The following is an 18,576-nucleotide window of genomic DNA, read 5'->3' on the forward strand; positions in this document are numbered from 1 at the left end:
ATTTAATGGCAAAAATAACTATAGCAAAAATATAGATAAATACATATATATGTGTAAAGAGTGCAGAATGTAACTCAGTGCAAGAAATGCTGAAATAAACATTGCAAATAAAAGTATTAACAATATGTAAATAGTATTGCAAGTCCCTCCAAGGCCTGAGGAGATGAAACTAACCATTTGTGTGCTTGATGTCCTGTGGGAACTCTTCTTTTATGTTTGTTTTGGCATATATTAATCTATAATACCTAGCGGATGGAAGAAGTTCAAAAAGGTTGTGGCCTGGAAATAAGGGGCCAGTAATGATTTTCCTAGCCCGATTCATAACTCTGGAATAATACAGGTTCTGTAAGGTGGACAGATGGGCACCAACGATGATAGTTTTACTTATAGATGGGTTATGTAGTCTTGCCTTTCTGTTACATTGTTTTTTGCACATTGATTTGTACAATGACAAAAGAAACAAAATATGAATTCATATGACATTCAAATCTTGAGTTGTGGAGGGTGTCAAAACTGTAACCCTTGGGTGTGTGATGTTCTTTTATATGTTCTCAGTGGTACATAACCCTTACCATATACTTGCAGGATATATTCTTTCATTGCATTTCCAGCCAGGTTGGAAGCAACACAAGAGTAAGTGGCAGCATCTGACTTGTCGGCACTAGAGATCTGCAACTGTCTTCCTCCAGAGAGTGCTCTTACTCTGTTACGTGACAATGTCTTTAAAAGAGCTCCTGTGCATAAAAACAACACCAGAAATTTTCAGCAATATACAGAAATATTTTATAGGAAAAGAAATAAGGACTAAAAAGATGGAAAAGAAGAAAATTCTCACTTCTTTTAAGAATTACCAAAACAAAAATGAAGGAGGCTATTTTTAAACAGCCAGGAAAGGCACATGATTTGTATACAAAAAAGAAATGTGTGCCTAAGTAAACAAAAGATCAAAAATGCCATTTTTGCAGGCTCATCATTAATTAATTTGCTTTTTAGTGTCCAGCATCATTTTATTGCTAACAGGTATTTTGTTCACCAGTTGTGTCCACTGTTGTTAATGATAGAAAAAATATTGCACAAAATAAACATCAAACTAAGATTGGAAATGGAGAAAAAGTTCTAATTTAGTACGCTCTAGAAGAACAGCAGGACTAATTTTTTTTCTCTGGGCTTTCAATTTTATGTAATGAAGCATACAAATCCAGCTGTACATTGATGTACATTACATACTGCTTACCATTTTTTTTCCATGTCAGGTTTGGCGGCGGAATGCCACTGGACTCACAAACTAAAGTGATAAGACTTCCTTCAATGACTGTCAGCTGGGAAACTTCATCTGCACCAAGTATGCTGGGTGGAACTGAGAGAAGGTAAAATGATGCATTAAAGAAACAGTTAATAGAGCACAATTCTTATAGTGGAAAAGTGCTGTTTCAAATTGTTAAAATTCATAACTGTACTTCATTACAATAAACAAACTATGCTTTGATGAGACTTCAGTATAATAAAATTGAAAAAAAGACAGATTATATCACAGATTTCTGTACTAGTACGCAATATTTAAAGTAGAAAAACTGAGACTTTTTTTGTTGGTAAATGATATAAGACAGGAGTCCATATCATTCCAAGGTAATGTACTATAACAGGTAAATGAGTTTAATTTTTTGAATGCAAATAAAATCCAGCATTATCGCCAATGACTAGAACAAAATAATGGTTAAGTATTTTAATAAAGAACAACAACAACAACCTTTATTTATATAGCACATGTTAATACAAATAATGTAGCTCAAAGTGCTTTAGATAATGAAGAAAGAGAAAAAAAGACAAAGAATTAAAATAAGAGAACACTAATTAACATAGAATAAAAATAACGTCCGATTGCCCAGGAGGACAGAAAAAACAAAAAAAATTGCAGATGGCAGGAGGAAAAATAAAATCTGCAGGGGTTCCAGGCCACGAGACCGCCCAGCCCCCTCTAGGCATTCTACCTAACATAAATGATCAGTCCTCATTGTATTCAGGGTTCTCATGGAAGGACTTAATGACGGTCATGTGGACTTCTGGCCTTTAATCCATCAATGTAAACCAATAAAGGTGTCTGTTGCTGGGTTCAAAAGAATATATTGTTATCTGAAATAATAATTTAAAGTGTATATAAAAAAGAAATAGTTACAGTAAAGTATTTTTAAGCCAAAAATAAATTGCTGGGGGCTATGCACACTGTAGGTCTTTCATCAATTCCATTCTTTGCACCTTTCACCAGTTCAGTGTTAATCTCGATCGTGTCTGCATGCTGGCCATTCCATGATATTAAACCCTATTCCAGAGTCACTTGTACCCAAACCATCAAATCACTTCTGGAGGCATGGCCAGCCTTCCATTTCCTGCAGGGGCACTAGTTAGAACTCTGATCCTGGTATCCATTGTGGCGAGCGGCTGGGGATGGTACCCAGCCAGGATGCCCGAAAGGACCGGAGGAAGGATTATGCCTCCTCCAGACCACGAGGGGGCGACCGCCCTGGTGACTTTGGGGACCACGGGAAAGGATCTTGGAAGCTCAACCCTATAGGGGCCCATGGTCACCGCCAGGGGGCTCCCAAATGCCTGAGGAGCCCTGGCCCTCAGCACTTCCACCACACCTGGAAGTGCTGGGGGGAAGAAGACCAGGGACACCCGGAGTGCTTCCGGGTGCACAACCGGCACTTCCACCACACCAGGGAGTGCCAGCAGGAGCTTGTTGGGAGGCATCTGGAGCACATCCAGGTAGATATAAAATGGGCCACCTCCCTCCATTCGATGGCTGGAGACGGGTGGAAGAGGACAGAGCTCGAAGGAGAGGAGTGGAGGTGGACCTGAAGAGAGAGGCATTGGATAAGAGGCCTGGACTTTAAGGGTGTTTGGTACAAGGTACTAGGTTGTGTGTGCACTGTAAATAGTGTAAATATGATTAAATGTGTGTTGGTGATTGAACCATCGGTGTACGCCTGTCTGTGTCCGGGCCGGCGTCCACACCATACATAACCGAGGCTTGTCTTGTCCCTACAAGGCCTTATATCAGGAACAGCCCATCCCGATACTTTCTCTTTTGAAATGGTGTGCCTTTAAGTGGCCAGGAGGTGTTGCCATAACAGGAGCTCTTTCTTTGGCTTCCTCCCAGCCAGGCACCCCCTTAGAATATATAAGTAAAAAAGGTACTCACCCCAAACATTAAGGTTGAAATTTTTCTCTGTTTTTCCAGCAATATTTGTTGCTTCACAAGTGTAGCGTCCTGTATCTTGGACTTGAGAACTTTCAATCTGATAAAACATATTAACAATATATTTATTGAGCTGCTACATTTATGCAAAGCAACTTACAAACAACACCTGAATTCTGTATTATAATTATTTGTATATTCAAAAAGTCAGATTTCTGGCAAATAAGTGACCTGCTCAGAGTTAACGTTGACTGAACCAGGAACCTTGAAGTTCAAAATCAAATTTCTTAGGCACTAGGCCACACTTGAATTAAAATTAAATTACTGAAGAGATTCTGGATATTTACATAAAAAATAATTTTGATATAAATTATGATAAATTCAGCAATGGAAGTGGAAACAACAGGGCATCTTTGATGTAGGACACTTCACAGGCAGGATATTGATTATCTTATTATAAAAACAAGTAAGCATGCCATACTAGTTCTATAGTAAAATAGTAAAATGATTACTATCTAACTGTAATTTACATCAAAAAGATTAAAGATATAGCATTTAACTTTTGAAGAAAGATACTATTTCATTTTCATCACTGTAGAAGACTATATTGAAAATGAAATACTGTAAATATCTAAGAAGATATATATGATGACAGGCTCACTCTGAATATTAATCCAAAACTATTCACCTAAATGTAATGAATACTATACTAACCTAAAAACTGGGATAATTCAGAGCGGCTGGGGCATCATTTTTTTTCCTTTATCTCAGTTCAATTTGTCATTGTCATTTGCCTTGTTACGTTGCTTGGTTGAGTGACTACTCTAATTAAAATATAATAAAAGTAACAGTTTGGCAGAAAGACAGCCATTACCGAAACTAGTAGCAGTTTTGGCAGAAAGACAGCTGAAACTCCTGTGGATACCCTGGTACAGTGTGTGTTAGAGGGTGTGTTAGACAAAACTAAGAATCACCTCAGTAGATAACTGGTAGCAATTATGTGAATTGAACACCTTAAATAAATAAGGATAATTGCTTTAAAGACACAAATAGCTCTAGAAATTCTTTTTTATTCACTACCATTACTGTCCCAATCATTAAATATGAGGATTCCATATAATGTAGGTGTTTTTGAGCATTTTCCAAAATATTACATTTTTAAACTATTGTTGCTATGTTTTTGTGGAAACAATTGAGAATTCACAAGGAAGAAGCAAAAGCACCCTATGATTTACCTTAGCAAAAAATACAGAACCAATTATATTACAATACTATATATTATATTGTTATGTTTTTTATTTTTTATAAATATATATTTTATAATAATATTTATTATTATTATTATTATTATTATTATTATTATTATTATTATTATTATTATTATTATATTGGAAGCCACAGTGGCTTAGAAGCCCATTGTGCTTCAGTCCAAGTTTTATTCCAATAAGAGGTTTCTTCTGTTGTGATTTTCAAGCTCATATGTATTTCTGCAAAGAAGTCTGCATTTTTAGTACTGCTCAGAAACAATACTGGACAGCAAGCACATCTTACCTGGGAAAATGTACATGAGCCTGTTTTAAGTTCATGTCCCTTCCAGGGCTAAGTTCAACACTGTGCCATTACTATTTTTAAATATCTCCACTTTAGGCTCTCAGATACTTCACTATATATCATTTCATTCAGATTCAACTTATATTATTTTCAGTGGCAAGCTTTGAAATCTATACAAGAATTATTTATACAGAATGAAAAAAATGAGACATAAAAACAAAAATATCATTGAAACAATTTACTGTCCATTATACCAACTTACCCAAGGAAAAAATATGAATTCCTAGGCAACAAATGGCTGCAGTTCATATTAACTATATGTTTACGCACACATGAATACATACTGCATAAACTGTACTGCAGAGCTGCTAAAAAGGCAAGTGACAAGCCAACAATATAACACACCATTACAGACCAACCAGGGTAGCACACTTTGCAAGGGAGAACAAAAATAGAACATCACAAGATAAAATGCTTTTTTGTTGTTCTAGTTCCTTTTTATTAATCATTTAACGTGAATGCCCATAGCACCTCAAATTTTTTGACACCTTTGTTGTGTTGTTCTCTCAAACTGAATTTCAATTGATTTTTAACTGGTGACTTTAGTTTGTTAACTAATGAACTTTTTGATACAGATGAATAGTTTTCTTGTCAAACTGCACATCATTAAAAGTCAAAATTGCACACTTGAATCAAAGTATTATAAATAACAAAGGAATTTCTAACAGACCAGGTAAAATTGTTTGCAGAAACCTTCTTTGATGGTCCTCCTTATTTTGTGTACTCTGATGACGTGCATAATAAGAACTTCTAAATGTAGTAAGTGTTCCCTCACTGGCACTTTTTATAATAGCCCTTGAGGAAAAGGTGAGGTTATATAGTTAGTCAGCGAGAAAACAAAGTGGAGAGAAAGCTTGAGACTGAGACACTAGTGTGTTCAATATGGGCACACTAAGAAAAAATGTGTCCGAAATTTCTTGGATTCAGGACACAATATTGTGAGCACTGTGCATCATCATAAGTGCCAATGTCAGTGAGCTCTTGCTGCTTTAATAAATGGATTGTACTGTGCAGAACAACTGCGGTGGGCTGGCGCTCTGCCCAGGAATTTGTTCCTGCCTTGCACCCTGTGTTGGGGACAGCAGACCCCGTGTGACTCTGTGTTAGGATGTAGCGGGTTGGATAATGACTGAGTGACTAACTGACTCTGCAGAACAATATGTTGATCTTCAGTTTGCCTCTTTTAAAATAAAATTATGACAGTTTTAAAGACTTGTGTTTAAAACTGAAGCATTTGTGTTCTTTTCTTTTTGTCTCTCTATCTTCTCAGTGAAGCTACGTGCTTCTCTTATTATAAATGTGAGTCATTTTCATGTTGTTTAAGTATGTTAATTTTCTTTTACAGACTAATAAGCTACAAATAATGTCAGTGCATTCAAAACCTTTGTGTTTTTCTTACTTTCTAAAAAGACACTGATATTGCCTTTCAGGCACTGATTTAAGTAAAGTGTATTAAGCTACTTGATTAGTTTCACAGGTTTGGTTTAGCATCTCATATTTTTCTGAATTGTTCCCCTCACTTATGGTTCCCTAACTTTTGTGAGTATAATTCATTTTTTATGTGATTGTGTGTTTTCTTTTCTATATTAAATACATAAAGGCCTGGGGACTGTGTAGTCTTCTCTCTGCAGATCAGCTTTGGAATGACACATATTTTTAAGTGTAGCCCTCTCTTGCACAGGTCACATCCTTAAAATCTGTTTACGGCAGATGGGAGCACACATGTGTGTAAACTAAAAGCTGGTGTATACTGCACTGCGTAAATAGGTCTTAATAAAGTTAATAAAATTTACTCAAAGCCACTGTTCAAATTCCTCTTTTATTTTGTTTCCTTTTTAAAAAGGACAGCATGTGAGCCAGAGAAAGAGAAAGAAAGAGAGACTGAGAGAGAGAGTGGGATAGAGAGAGTGTGAAATGAGAAAGGTATCCTAGTAATAACAAACAGAAAAACAGAACCTGCACATTTGAAACCCCACCTTCCAACATTTAATCATCAATCAACTACAGTATACAAGAATAAAACATTAACTAACTAGAAGAGACTTCCAGTGCTCAGTATAATACACAAAAACATGCAGAAAATAAATCTTCAGAATTCTTTGTAAATATTTACACCAAAGCTTATCAATAATTTTGTATTTTAACATTTCTACTGTACATAGGTAACTGTTTAAATAATTTGTTTTTTTGGATTTAAAGTACAGTAATCCGGCTCCACTGCCATTTTAATAGTTCAAAACTTTTCAGCCTAAAAGGTTGAGGACCACTGACTTAAATTAAAAGAAAGTGATTAGTCATGAAGGACCAAAGACTTCAATTTTCTATAATTTTTCTTACTGTCAATGACAACAATGGTGTATTGTATATTAATTATGAACACGAATACACAGACCACAATTACTCTATGTATCAAAGTAAACCTCTACATTGATCTTAAATATTACCTTTAAGGTACTTCCATCTTCTGAAATTATAAGGCCAGGTTTTCTGAGAAGAGGGTGGTCATCTTTGAACCATCTCAGAGTAGGTGGTGGGACAGCATTGCTCTGGCAAAGCATCACAACCATCTGATTCATAACAACAGACACATTTTGCTCTTCACCCAAGATATCGGGAGGCACTGTTATGAAAAAAATGCAACAGGTTTTTATATATTTTTCAATACATGATATAAATAAAATATGGCCAGATAAATTCTTTTTTTTATTTCTATGCAAAAACAACTGCAGTTTTATTTTACTACTAGCAAAATACCCGCGCTTCGCAGCGGAGAAGTAGTGTGTTAAAGAAGCAATGAAAAAGAAAAGGAAACATTTTGAAAATAACGTAACATGATTGTCAATGTAATTGTTTTGTCACTGTTGTGAGTGATGCTGTCATTTATATATATTGTGAACGCTGGCCCCAGCACAGACAGACGGACGACATATTTTGCTCCACACACTGTTTATTATGTACAATATATACAATGTCTTTGCTCACGTGCACCCCCAGTGCCTTCTCGCACCGAATTCCCCAAAGTCCAGGCCCACAATCTTTTGTGCCTTCCTGGCCGCCTCCAGTCCTTCCTCTTGCTCAGTCCGCTTCCTCCCGACTTCCACCAACTGACTGGAGGAGGCGCTAAATAATGCCCCGGATGAGCCCCAGGTGCTTCCGCCATCTGTTCCTTGTCCACGCCCCAGCGTGGCGGAAGTGTCGGCTGCCTTCCTGGCCGCTCTCCGGGCGCCACACAAAGTCTTCCCCCCGGCACTTCCTGGTGTGGCGGAAGTGCCGGGCTCCCGGGATAATTAGGCACTGGGGCGCCACCTGGCGGTGGCCACGGGTCCCTGCAGGGCTGGGCTTCCATGCCCTGTACCCGAGGCCCCCTGCCTAACCAGGACGGACGCCCCCACTCCGTCTGGAGGAGGCACTTGCCCTCCTCTTGTCCTCCAAGCGTCCCGGCCGGGCTCCAGCCCCAGCCGCGGACCGTACGGGATACACCGGCATCGGGGCGCCACCTGGCGGTGACCACGGGCCCCTACAGGGCTGGGCTTCCACGCCCTTGACCCGTGGTCCCCAACAGAACCAGGACGGACGCCCCCTCGCGGTGTGGAGGAGGCACAAGCCCTCCTCACGTCCTCCAAGGCGTCACGGCCGGGCTCCAGCTCCGGCCGGCGACTGCACGGGATAAACCGGCATCGGGGCGCCGCCTGGCGGTAACCACGGGCCCCTACAGGGTAGGGCTTCCATGCCCTCGACCCGTGGCTCCCAACAGAACCAGGACGGACGCCCCCTCGCGGTGTGGAGGAGGCACAAGCCCTCCTCTCGTCCTCCTGGGCGTCCCGGCCGGGGACCACAATATATATATATATATTTACACACACACACATAAACATATACATGTACATATCTATACATATACACATATATACACATACACATATATACATACATATATATCTACATATATACATACACACACACACATATATACATACATATATATATATCTACATATATACACATACATACATACACACATATATACACACAAATACATATATATATATATATATACATACACACACACATATATAAACATATATATACATACATATCTACATATATACACACACAGCTATTTCGTATCAGTGCAATACGCTGTTTGTTAAAACGGATGACTCCCACTCTTACGTGCAAGTCTGCGTGGATATTATGAACTATCGTATTTGCTGAAGTTCTATTTAAATTTTAAATAGAAGGAATTTTTATTTAGTCGACAGAAATATCTTTGGTAGGAATGGTAAAAACAGACAGGAATATTATTTGTGAATAAATCAACTCAAACCTTAAACAACTTATAATATTTTGCTCTCCATAAAAATATATCCTGTCTAAATTATACAAGTTAGAAATAAAGTAAACGTTAAAAGAACAAACATTCAAATTTCTTTACTCTTATGTAATTTTATATAAAAATAAACTTAGATTTTAAATATCCCAAAAGATTTTGCTCTCCATAAAAATATATCCTGTCAAAATTATACAAATTCAAATATGAACATGCTGCATAACAAAACCTGGAAATATAAATAAAATGTGTTCCTTTCAGCAATAACAAATCAAATCATTCAGTTGTCTTTGCTCATATGTCATTTTAGAGCTGGACGCCTGGCATCTTTTTGGCCACAAGTTCGTTTCTGTTTGGTGTGAGGTTCTGTGTTGTGGAGATTCTCAGGATGGATTGCAGGTGCTCATCAGTGAGGCGACTCCTGTGTGCTGTTTTGTTAGTCTTTATCACTGAGAAGAGCTTCTCACACAGATATGTGCTACCAAACATGCACAAGGTTCGAGCCGCATGTAGACGGACTTTTTTTGTTCTTCAAAGTCACCAAAGCGCCGTGCAAACTCAGTGCGCTCAGTTTATCAGCAAAGTGCGTATTTGGGAACACCGTAGTGACGACTTGGTTTAACATTACTTGGCAACAGGGAAAGTGGGACAAGTTGCACTGGTGCATTTGTGTCTCCCATAAAAGCAGCTTCACTTGAAATCACTTTGTGATTGTGCACGGGTAAAACGTCCGCTGAAGTGTCAGATTCTTATTTAATTCTTCTGCTTTCTGTATCTTCTGCATTGCATTCAGGTTACCCTGATGTTTTGTCTCATAGTGCCGTCTTAGATTAAATTCTGTAATTACAGCCACATTAGCTCCACAAATGAGACACACGGGTTCAGTAAACATATACTCAGCCTCCCATCGGTTTTTAAAGGCTCTATTTTCAGAATCAACTTTTCTCTTCAGCATCGTGTGAGCTAGCTTCGCAATAACTTGCAGCATCATAAGCTAGACTTGATTAACGCGGTAAGTGTTCGGCAAGGCAGCTGAAGCGCTGCATTATGGGATCTGTAGTTTGTGTTACCAGCGCTTCATATACCCGGGCCATTAATAACAATAATACAGTATATAAAATGATCTCGCGGGCCGGATATAATTACGCCGGGCGGATGTGGCCCTGCCCTTGAGTTTGACACATATGGACTAAATAGAACTTGAAAAGATATATTTTTCAAATGTGATCGCGCAATTCAAATAGAGTTGACGCGCACTACAGCCTGCATGCCTCAATAAGTCATCCTCCCCTCGCTCTTACTTTTTTACCGTTCATCTAATGAATACACTGAGTATGGCTTTACCAAAACAATCATTGATGGCGAATAAAGTATCCATTATTCGAGTATGTAGATCGGGATATATATATATACATACATATACCCGCGTATCTCAGCGGAGAAGTAGTGTGTTAAAAAAGCTAGAAAAAGAAAAGGGAACATTTTAAAAATAACGTAACATGACTGTCAATATACAGTATTTGTTTTGTGAGTGTTACTGAGTGTTGCTGTCATCAAGGATTTGATTATCATTATTTCTTTCAATCAGGTTCGTATTTGTAGGATGTGTTGTGTTCAAGTTACATTCCGTGTTTGTCAATCGTTGTAAAGATGACAGGTTTCATTCATCGATTCGTTTCTTACTGCATCAATAAACAGCTCGTCTTCTTCTTTATCTGAGATCCGACACACTGCATGCACGGGTTTTTTTCACTTTTTTTCACTTTTTCCACCGTGTGCTTTGTTTCCGCAGTAGTTGGATTTATGAATATGCTTGTATGTATCAGACGCTTCATATTTCTTGCTGCTTTTTCAATTGTGTAATTCGTTTTTTGTTCAGCACTCTTTGGAACTGTTGCTTTTATCTGTGCACTTCGTCAGTTCACGTGAGCCGCTCGGTGTACATGCATCGAAGTTTCCCAGCTGTGCTGGTGCCATCTCGTGCTATGTCCATGGCTGTATTTAATGTTACCTTAGTCCTGGCACTTAAAACTTTCTCTCGCAGTTTCGCTGAGTTTGTGTCAAACACCACCCTGACCATCTCATCTTCCTCTCCATAAGCACAGTCCTTCACCCGTGAATATTTACCCGTGGCAGTTTGCTATTGGATTGCCGCTGACGGACGGCCTTATATGGGTAGGCACTAAATTACAAACGCCAGCGGCAGCCTGTCTATGAACTTAATTTAAAGTGTAGGTTTACATCGTGCTTTGTTTCCAGTAGCAGAACTCATGAATATGGTAGTATATGTCACTCGCTCGCTTCTTATTGTTTCGCTGCCTTCTCAATTATATAATGCATGTTTTCTTCAGCGCTTTTTAGAGGTCTTCCTGGTTTTCTATGTACTGCGTGACTACGTGGGAGGTGTGATGATGTCACACGAAACCCCCACGGCGTTCAAGCTCATCTCCATTACAGTAAATGGAGAAAAACAGCTTCCAGTTATGACCATTACGCGTAGAATTTCGATATGAAACTTTTGTAAGGAAGCTGTAAGGAATGAACCTGCCAAATTTCAGCCTTCTACCTACACGGGAAGTTGGAGAATTAGTGATGAGTCAGTAAGTAAGTGAGTGAGTGAGTGAGTGAGTGAGTGAGTGAGTGAGGGCTTTGCCTTTTATTAGTATAGATTTTCTCAAAGCTGTGACATTACAATTTAATGTATAGATAGATAGATAGATAGATAGATAGATAGATAGATAGATAGATAGATAGATAGATAGATAGATAGATAGATAGATAGATAGATAGATAGATAGATAGATAGATAGATAGATAGATAGATATTGGCTAAAGGCCCTCATTGTTAGAGTGTCAGAGAGAAAATATGCAGCATTGTTCATAATGGCAGTCAGTTTTGTTCTCATTCTCTCCTTTGTCACTACCCCCAGGTGGCCCAAAATGCGTCCCATTATCACGACTGTCCTTTTAATTAGCTTATTGATGCAGTGTGCTTTGCATCCTTCAAAGCCTCTTTGTCACTAGAATGCTCTCTTTTTCTCATTCAGGAGACTTTTCAGCATTTTAGTAACACACTGTCTTTGAAGGTACCATAATGCCAACAAAATAATTGCTATAGTCTGTAATACAGTGACTGAGTCCCTCATTATTGCTCCCGTGTGACTAGCACATCATTTCCCATTTGGAGGCAGTATCATTTAATTTAATAACAAATAATGCAAAATATGCATTGTAATGTTTTGTTTAAAGAATAAAAATACAATAATACTAATTTCTAAACTCACCATAAACTCGAAGCTGGATGTCCCTTTGCTCTTCTCCAGCTGCGTTCACTGCCACACATGTATACTTTCCTGTATCCCTGATCTGAGAACTTGCAATGGACAAAACCCTACCCCCTGACAGAAGCTGAGATAAATTGGGAAAAACAATACACATATTGATTTAATGTCAGTTCTATTCTGACTGAAATATTTAAAAACATATCATATTTATCACATATGTTGTAAAAAGGCAAATAAAACACACTGAGTTAGCAAGAGCTTCAAACCAAACAAGATAATGTGTACTTGAAAGGTACCCCAAATTAAGTCTAGAACAGGTACTTTCTTTTTCAGTAATCCTTGTAGCTGAACAACTGAATTTTCATCCTAATTGGCTACAAGGTAAATTTGGACTGCAGATAAAACATATTTTTAATTTCTGTGGAAAATATGCTATTAAAATAAGTAATCCTCTCTTTTAAAATTTACTTATCAAATGTTAATAGTTAATAATAATTGATAAGGAGATGAAGCACATCTGGAATAGCAAAGTTTATCTGCATGTATTGATTTGGATATTTAGAGAATACATTGTATTTTGGAACATTAGAAAATGAAAATGTTCGGAGAATAAAAGACTGTTTATAGAAGCATTTTATTTAAAATTTCAAGGAAGTTTAGTGCAAGGGTATTTGAGTTAGGGGAATAAAGGTATAATTTTTTATTCCACATCAAATGAATATAGTCTCACATTCATTGTTTCACCTCTAAAATGAAGCAGTCAGACTGTGAAATTCTTGTTACTACACTACATACACATACTCAAAACTGTTGTGATAGGTAGCCTATAGGAGAATGAAGCTGAAGGTAGGAAATTAATGCACAAGACAGAAGCAGGGCTCACCAAGGCCTTAGAAAAACTGACTAAGGTAAAGGAGGGTTGACAGCAGGTCAAACACTTCCAGAGCTGACAAAGGAAAGTACATTGCCCTATCTCATGAAAAGGATGATGCTCGCCTTTTAAAGATATGATTAGGGAGACCTGGCCAGAGGCCATTTGCCTACCTTCAGCCTGTCAGATTGCAGTACACTGTCCCTGAGTTGAAGGAGCAAGAATCTGTGGCTCTTTAAGTGAGGCAACACAGTAGCAGCCTCACCATTAAGGTCTATACAAAGCTCTGGGAGAACTGACCTTGGTGGCAGACATATGGTGCAGTAACATGGTTCCTTCCAAAGATTTACAAACCTACCCTGGAAGTAATCCAAGGCCTAGCTAGATATGAATCTCGAAGGAAATCTGAAGAAACTTTATGAAGTTCAAAGCATAACTGAACTGTGCAAAGTACATCAACAAAATGAAAATCTAAAATAGTGTCACTGTATTTAGGCTCAACTAATGGTTACTGTATGTGAGGAGCTATTTCACAGTTTCAAAACATTTAAAGACATTTATTAGGGTGATCAAGCAGAATTATGTTAGCTAAAAAACAGATATAGTTAAAGGAATGTGCATTTAAAAAGGAAACTAGGAAGTATCTCTCCAAACAAACAGTTGTGGGAATATAGAAAAAAACTTCATCTTCTAGTTGACACAAAGACCCTGGCTCAATTTAAAAAAATGTCTGGCTAAGATATGGGGATACATTTATTAGCTAAACAAGTTCTTATCATATCAGAAAATAGGTAACCCAACCCACCTGGCTATTCAAACTGAAGCACTATCTTACAGTAAAAATTTACAGTGGGGTGGACTAGCTGTAATGTTTCAAAAATATATTGTATGCTTAGAAGATTAAAACAATCTAGACGAGAACAGGCCATTCAGCCCAACAAAGCACACCAGTCCTATCCATTGAATCATTCTAAAAAAAACATCAAGTCTAGTTTTGAAAGTCCCTGAAGTCCTACTTTCCACCACACTACTTGGTAGCTTATTCCATGTGTCTATGATTCTCTGTGCAAAAATACTTCCTTATGTTTATGCGAAATTTACTCTTAACAGGTTTCCAACTGTGCCCCTGTGTTCTTGATGAACTAATTTTAAAATAAGAGTCTTGATCTACTGTACTAATTCCCTTCATAATTTTAAACATTTCAATAATGTCTCCTCTTAATCTTCTTTTGTTTTAATATAATTCATCCCCTGTAGCCGTAAAATCAATCTAGTCACTCTTCTCTGGACTTTTTCTAGCGCTATGTCCATCAAGTAGCCTGGAGGCCAAAACTACAGAGTATTCCAGATGAGGCCTTACCAGTGCATTACAAAGCTTCAGCAAAACGTCCATGGACTTGTACTCCACACATTGTACTATATAACCTAACATTCCTTCTTAATGGCTTCTGAACAATGGAAGATGTTGACAGTGTAGATAAATTACAAGTCATAAATCCTTCTCATAAGGTGTACTTTGATTTTCATACCTCCCACTGTGTATTCAAACCTAACATTTTTACTTCCTACATGTCATACTTTACATTTACTGACATTAAATTTCATCTGCCACAAATCTGCCCAAGCCAGTATGCTGTCCAAGTCCAACTGTAATGATTCAACAAATTCTAGATTATCTGCCAATTAACCTGTTTTGGTATAATATGCAAACTTAACTTACTCAAAGCACTATTACAAATAAATATACTTGGCATATGCTGAAATCTATTTTTAGAGTACTGCTTGCACTGAGCTGTATGTTACCTGAATGCCATTAGTAAAACTAGCAACAGGGCTTCCATCTTTAAGCCATGTAAGGCCTGGTACTGGAATTCCTCTGGCTTCACACTCCAGTCGCACTGCATTATTAACCACTACAGTGACCATATCGCTACTCCCTGAGATCGACGGGGGAACTGCAGACAAAGTACAATACAACATAAAAACAAAAATTAATCATTTGTTAAATAATAATAATATATAAGAAGTCTACATTATATATAATGTAAACCTTAAACCATAATGTCACTGACTGATATTTCAGCATCATAAATTTTTTTCATACTAAATTAGGAAGTGAAAATTCAAGTCACACAGCAACAAGTCTGTGTCATAATACCACATAACAATTTCCATCAGCTATGATCCATATAGATTACTTTGTGCATTTTGTTTTTAATTGCATAAGTCAAACTCCCCAAACTTTACAATCATAAGGAAAGATAGTCATACTTGGTAACATTATTAATACTCAATCATAGATTTATCAAGAGAATTTAAAAAGTAGTTTTTAACATATCGAAATTATGGAAGCTAAGCCTTCACAGGTATTAAAAAAATAAAAGAGAGATAACAGTTCATCCTACATCAGTAAAATGGGCTTGGTTTGGGTCACAAAAAGAAAAATGAATCTTACATCCTAAAAACCTTTCATAGACACTCACCATACACCTGTAGACTATAGATCAGCTCAGAAGTCCCTGCGATATTGATGGCTACACACTTGTAGATTCCCGTGTCTGACACTTGAGCGCTGTCAATCTGTAGTATTTGGCCACGGTTTAGCAGTGTCACACCAGCAGAACTTGTAATTGGCCGGGAATCTTTATACCATGTAACAGCTGAGGAGAACAAAATTTCTTCCATAAATGTAAAATACAGAATATTATACTGGACATCTACACATTTATTTTATCAGGGCAGTTTAAATATCTTGGGGTAAACACCACAAGTAAATACAAGGATCTTTTCCAACAAAGTTTTGCTATCAGCTTGGAAAAAATCAAACAAGACATGAACAGATGGTTTTACACTCCATCTCACATTAGTAGGGAGAATCGGTACTGTCAAGATGAACATCCTTCCTAAGCTTCTTTCTCTATATACATTAACAAATCGTTCGTTAAGAAGTTAGACTTAATTATAACCTCATTTATCTGGAATTTGAGACATCCACACAACTTAATTAATAAATACAACACAAGCCTGGTCTGCAATAGAAATAAAATCTTGCTGTACTTCTTTAACTACCCAGCTTTGTGGCCCAGTAAGTACTAAATATTGTCAATATACCAATAATCCAATTGCCCATCAATCACTCAAAATATGGAACTAATGCAGGGAGCATTCCGTGTCAGAGAAGCTTTTACATAATGCACCTCTACATGATAATCGCCTTTTTCAACCCTCTTAAACCTATACAGTATTTAATCTCTGGAAAATGTCAGGGATTAAAACACTTAGAGAACTGTATACAAATAATGTTTTTACATCTTATTAACAGTCACGCCTGAAATTTAACTTTCCAGCATCACAATTGTTTCATTACTTTCAAATCAGAAATTTTGCTAAAAAGAGCCTAACCGATTTTCCACACATCCCAATCATTTTTATTCCAGATCTGTTTTGAAGACTCAAGACAGCAACTCAGCAATATAAAAAAAAACATCATACAATCTCTCCCTTTTAAAGATCCTAGGGTACAGTGGGGAAAGAACATTTCACTTAATATGTCACAATCATATTTATCTCATTTAAAATTGTCCAAAACATATCCTGGGCAAGATCCAACCTCTGCTGGGTCACATGTTTTAGGAGTGCACCAAATTAACATTGTTTTGGACAGAAATCTTTGAATGACTTTCAGACAGCCTTGGTGTCACAATCACTCCAAACCCATTAACAACTATGTCTGGTGTACAACCAAATTGGCTTAAAGTGGAGAAGGAAAACTTTTTGTAATTGCCCATATCACTCTACTAGCACATAGACTTCTTAATTAGAAGAATCCCAGCCCTCCTGTTATAAGTCAGTAGATAACTGATGTTCTATACTATATGAAACAATTGTCACTTAGAGGATCTGTTCAAAATGTTTTTAAAATACGGCAAGATCTAATTAGTAAAAGTTTAGAAAAAGCATATTCTCCCATTTCTTTTTTATTTTTGCCCATACTGTTAGCTCTCCTCTCTCTTGGGTGAGAGTTGGATTCTGTTTTGTTAAGTTCGAATTGATTGTATGGAATTTTTTTTCTTCATTGTATGATTTTGACTTGATTGTATGAAAAGTTATTTTTGTTCAATAAAACAAACAAACAAGCAAATAAATAAATAAATGGCAATTGACACAGAATGGGATGAGTACGCAGCACTAATTCCTATTTTTATATATGCTTTTTTGGAAGATTAAAAGACATCATGATCTGGGAATAAGTTAAAAAAATACATATAGTTTAAAATCTTACTCCAAATGTTTATAAGAATAATCAAAGTGGGTAAAATCCTTTTAAATGAACACAGAAGACAGACTGTTGAGGGCTAATGTTTCTTATTGTGCAGAAGTCTTAGGACAGTCTGTCCTTGGTCGAAGGGAAAAACTTACCGCACACCTTGTGTCACCCTGAGTAGGGTTTACAATTTTTGTCAAACGCAATATAAAAATAGTACTTGTACTGTAGATCCAGGAGTTGTGGGAAATTTTTGCAGTTCTGAATTGTTAAATCAGTTACAAGTACAAATGATAACCATTAAGTTAAAGGATAAATTTGATATTTTTTAATTCAAAGTTATTTCTTCACACCGATGGTATACATTCATTTGATATGTAAAATTGCATTCTAAAGTGAAGCATATTTTATAAATTAAAAACATAATGCTTTTGCATTTTATAATAGAGCTTATGGATTCCTAGGTCCGTAATGATATAATATTTGATAATATAACAATAATATAGCACCTTAAATAAAATGAAACTAAAAATGAAAATTCAAAGTCTACAAAGAAAGTACAAAATCTCAAGGAAAAATGTATTTTCAAAAATAACAATGGAACTGCCATTTGAAACAATGATCACACCCTTACTACTCATATCCCTCCTTTCATATACTGTTTTATATACTTGAATGATAAAAAAGTGCATATTACCTGGCAAAGGATTTCCAGATACCTTGCATTCAAGCTGAATTGGGCTGTTAATTATAGCAGTCTCATTCAAGATGTCTCCACCATTTTCTACAATAGGTGGCTCTATGGAAAATAAAAATAAAAATCTTCATAAAACAGGGACAACTTTGTAAAGAATTGCTCATTACATAATGTTTTATGATGATTAACTTTGAGATTGCTTAAAGTAAGCAATATACTATATGAACAAATTACAGACTCTTCGCTTAATACATTTGAAATCAATCTTTCTCTGCTAAATTGGTAGAGGAGATATTATGGAATACCAGAACATTGTTATTCAG

The 18,576-nt window shown here is 36.9% G+C and overlaps 1 protein-coding gene across 2 annotated transcripts in view; it reads right to left on the reverse strand.

Moving 5' to 3' along the window:
* hmcn1 (hemicentin 1) overlaps window positions 1-18,576 on the reverse strand; it is a 280,760-nt gene that overhangs the window by 86,367 nt on the left and 175,817 nt on the right. For both annotated transcript variants that reach the window (XM_039735773.1, XM_039735774.1), the window contains exons 37-44: window positions 18,254-18,355; window positions 15,776-15,952; window positions 15,096-15,247; window positions 12,422-12,545; window positions 7,252-7,427; window positions 3,200-3,296; window positions 1,235-1,357; window positions 573-734 (exon numbers count right to left, since the gene is read on the reverse strand). In XM_039735773.1, the coding sequence (XP_039591707.1) occupies window positions 573-734; window positions 1,235-1,357; window positions 3,200-3,296; window positions 7,252-7,427; window positions 12,422-12,545; window positions 15,096-15,247; window positions 15,776-15,952; window positions 18,254-18,355 (1,113 nt within the window). The remainder of the gene's footprint in view (window positions 1-572; window positions 735-1,234; window positions 1,358-3,199; window positions 3,297-7,251; window positions 7,428-12,421; window positions 12,546-15,095; window positions 15,248-15,775; window positions 15,953-18,253; window positions 18,356-18,576) is intronic.

This window comes from Polypterus senegalus, chromosome 14 (genome assembly GCF_016835505.1).
Source record: "Polypterus senegalus isolate Bchr_013 chromosome 14, ASM1683550v1, whole genome shotgun sequence".
Classification (NCBI taxonomy): Eukaryota; Metazoa; Chordata; class Cladistia; order Polypteriformes; family Polypteridae; genus Polypterus; species Polypterus senegalus.